This window comes from Cucurbita moschata, unplaced genomic scaffold (genome assembly GCF_002738365.1).
Source record: "Cucurbita moschata cultivar Rifu unplaced genomic scaffold, Cmos_1.0 Cmo_Scf00018, whole genome shotgun sequence".
Lineage (NCBI taxonomy): Eukaryota > Viridiplantae > Streptophyta > Magnoliopsida > Cucurbitales > Cucurbitaceae > Cucurbita > Cucurbita moschata.
This window is the reverse complement of record NW_019268534.1, coordinates 10,997-13,863: the sequence shown is the minus strand read 5'-3', so window position 1 is coordinate 13,863 and position 2,867 is coordinate 10,997. Positions and strand designations below refer to the sequence as shown.

Here is a 2,867-nt window from a genome sequence, read left to right as displayed (position 1 = left end):
GAATGGGTTAAATGTTAATCAAGAGGATTATAGTAATTATTATTTCGTTTTCGTTTTCATTCTAATTTCTCTCTTTTTGTATTGGTATTTGGGCAATATTGGGTTGTTATTGTATGATATTCGGGCTGATGCAAGCTGGGGTTGGGCTTGAAATAAGTTGGGCCTACAACTTCATTCCCAAAACTCAAAAGCACATCCAACAGAAAGGAGCCACGTATGCCGTAAAACGTGGCGGCGCCCAATATAGTCTTACAGTGACGCAGATTTTGGTAACGGTTTCGATGCCAGCCATTAAGTCGAGCCATTTAACTCCTGAAGTTAAAAACCGAAGGATCAAGTCAATATCCTCTGTATCAGAGCGGTGACCGGAGAGAAGACTCGCCGGCCGGCCAGGAGGAGAATCGATCACTGCAATTCTTCTAATCCCCTCGGCGCTTATTGTGTCTCCGGCTACCTAATTTCCTGCCAAAATCATGGTAATTTTCATTTTCTTTTGGATTCCATCTCAGATTACAACTGCGATGGATTATTGATCCGTTTCGCCTTTATAGGGTTCTTTTGTATGACTTTTGGCTACTTGCCTTCATTGCATCGCACCGTAATTGAGTGGTTAAAATATTTGTATTTTGGTCTTTAGACATTGTTGGACATGAGTAACTTGCATTCCCCAAATCTCTTGATTTGAAATGCACTTTAATTGGTCTAAATCTCTCGGTGAAAACTAACTGAGAAACACTAGTAGTAGTGAATAGAAATATTGGGCATTCAAATTGTTAAATATTGCTTCCTTTTTCGAGTTTAAGTTTCACGAAATGAACTTTTAGCAGAAGAATAATTGGAAATAAGTACTCTCTCTTGTACCGCTAATCTAAGTTGAGGGTCGTTTTTCGCAAGTTTCACTTTTAAATTTTAGTTCGTGTTAACCTGAGATTTTTGGTTGGACATGTGGTAAGGGGGCATTGTTTTGAATGAAAAAAGAATCTGAGCTTATGTTCATTTTGTTTTGGAATGTTGGTGTTACTGAATTGAGTATATACTAAATTATGATATGTTAGTAAATTATGATATGTTAGTAAATTTAAGCTTCTGCTTTTGTAGACAACATCAAGGCGCCTTGCAGACCGGAAGGTGGTGAGGTTCGAGAGTAATATCAGAAAGAGAGGAGCTGTTCCAGAGAAGACCCTTAAGAAGGGGAAGGATTATCCTGTGGGGCCCTTGTTGCTTGGATTCTTCGTATTTGTTGTTATTGGATCATGTAAGACTAATCCTTTTTATTATTTATATAATTTCCGCTACTATATTGTTTCTGAGCTTTGTTTATTCAACAGCTCTCTTCCAGATGATCAGGACAGCAACAGGCGGAGGCATGGCTTGATGTGATGATCTGATTTTTGGATGCTGTTACAGATTCATGCTGTCCTCTATTTCCTTTATGATGAACACAAAAGAATTTTGACAATAGAATTGTTACAGTTCTCTTTTGTAACAATTGCTTGTAATCTAATATAGTTTCACTTACCCGATTAAGAGTTTGAACGTTTGAATTTTATCTTATTTCACCGGTTGAGCTATTTTCTTATACTATGAAAATGGGTGGATGGCAGGACAAGAGGAGGAAGAAAACAAAGAACAAAAAATGTTTGCAATAATAATAGAAATAATAGTCCACACAAATCTGTTAAATGGCTTGCTTCCTACCCAGCAGGCAAGGACACAGTAGAATCCACACTCAAATTGCCTACAGATTGCAACGATTGGTTGTTGTCCAAAGCCCTTTGAGAGTTATTATTTGATGATGAATTATTGTTTGAATTTGAGAACAAATTGGGTTTGCTCCACTTGAAAGGGAATGAAATCCTTGTTTTGGACTGAGTGGTCATAGAGGTAGGGGTGGTGCAGCCTATTAGCTTGGCTTTGGCTGAAACTGTGGGAGCCATGTAGTGTGGGACTGAGAAAGGAGGGCAGCTCGTGAGGCTTTCATCATCTCTAAGTCCCACAGCAAATGGTGAAGAATCAGTTCCATGAATAATGCTTCTCGGCCTTGAATACGATCTCGAGTTTGCAGGCAGGGTTCGGAACGCGGCCGGGGAGGTTTGGGATGGTTGATTTTGTAGACTTCGGTGTGAGAGTTGTTTGATCCATATTGTGTAGATGTTGTTTGTTGTTAATACTTGGGGTTGGGTTTTGTTGTGGAGTTTGAAGTGCAAAAAGGAAATTATTGAGAGTTTGAGGTTCAGACGACGGAACATTTGATGGAGGTAATTGACTCTCTAACCAATTCCACCACCATGACAACCCTGCAGCCCTAATGTCTGTCGTAACTGCTTCAGCTCAATTTGGACTGGCCTTCCACAACTACAGTACATATTATAGGGTTTTAGGGTTTTGGGTTTTGGGTTTAGGGGTTTAGGGGTTTCGGGGTTTGGGGGTTTAGGGGTTTGGGATGGAGCTTTATTTTTATATTGTTATACCCATGCCTGGATAACGAGATCAGAATACTTCATTGCAAACAGTGATCTAGAGTTTGATTTGAAGCCATTTTCTCAACGAAAGCGAACCCAACCATCAGAACTTACTGGGTCCTGGAAGGTATTCGAAGTAAGTGGGACTCCAATTTTTGGTGAGGAGACAGTGGAGGAGAGCGATGCCACCCCATACGTGTATCTCTGCACAGAAACCTCAAAGAAAAGGAGATTACCAGGAAACCTAGTATACTTTGTAAACACGTTCACAGGTCAATAATCCTTCCGCAGGTTCACCTACGGAAACCTTTTTACGACTTCTTCTTCCTCTACATGATAAGGTTCAGTGGACTTCTCGCGACGTCAGGATTTGGGGTGTAGGGTGTAGGGTGTAGGGTTTAGGTC

The 2,867-nt window shown here is 40.3% G+C and overlaps 1 protein-coding gene across 1 annotated transcript; it reads left to right on the top strand.

The window, feature by feature from the left end:
• Positions 1 to 257: 257 nt before the first annotated feature.
• On the top strand, positions 258 to 1,567 carry LOC111456347 (probable stress-associated endoplasmic reticulum protein). Its single transcript, XM_023098171.1, has 3 exons — positions 258 to 476; positions 1,099 to 1,255; positions 1,329 to 1,567. Exons 1-3 carry the CDS (start codon positions 474 to 476, stop codon positions 1,373 to 1,375), a joined length of 207 nt encoding a protein of 68 aa, XP_022953939.1. The 5' UTR covers positions 258 to 473; the 3' UTR covers positions 1,376 to 1,567.
• Positions 1,568 to 2,867: the final 1,300 nt, after the last annotated feature.

Coding starts and splice junctions, on each gene's coding strand:
- LOC111456347 (XM_023098171.1), top strand. Junction 1,256..1,328: donor ATTTGTTGTTATTGGATCAT/GTAAGACTAATC, acceptor TTTATTCAACAG/CTCTCTTCCAGATGATCAGG.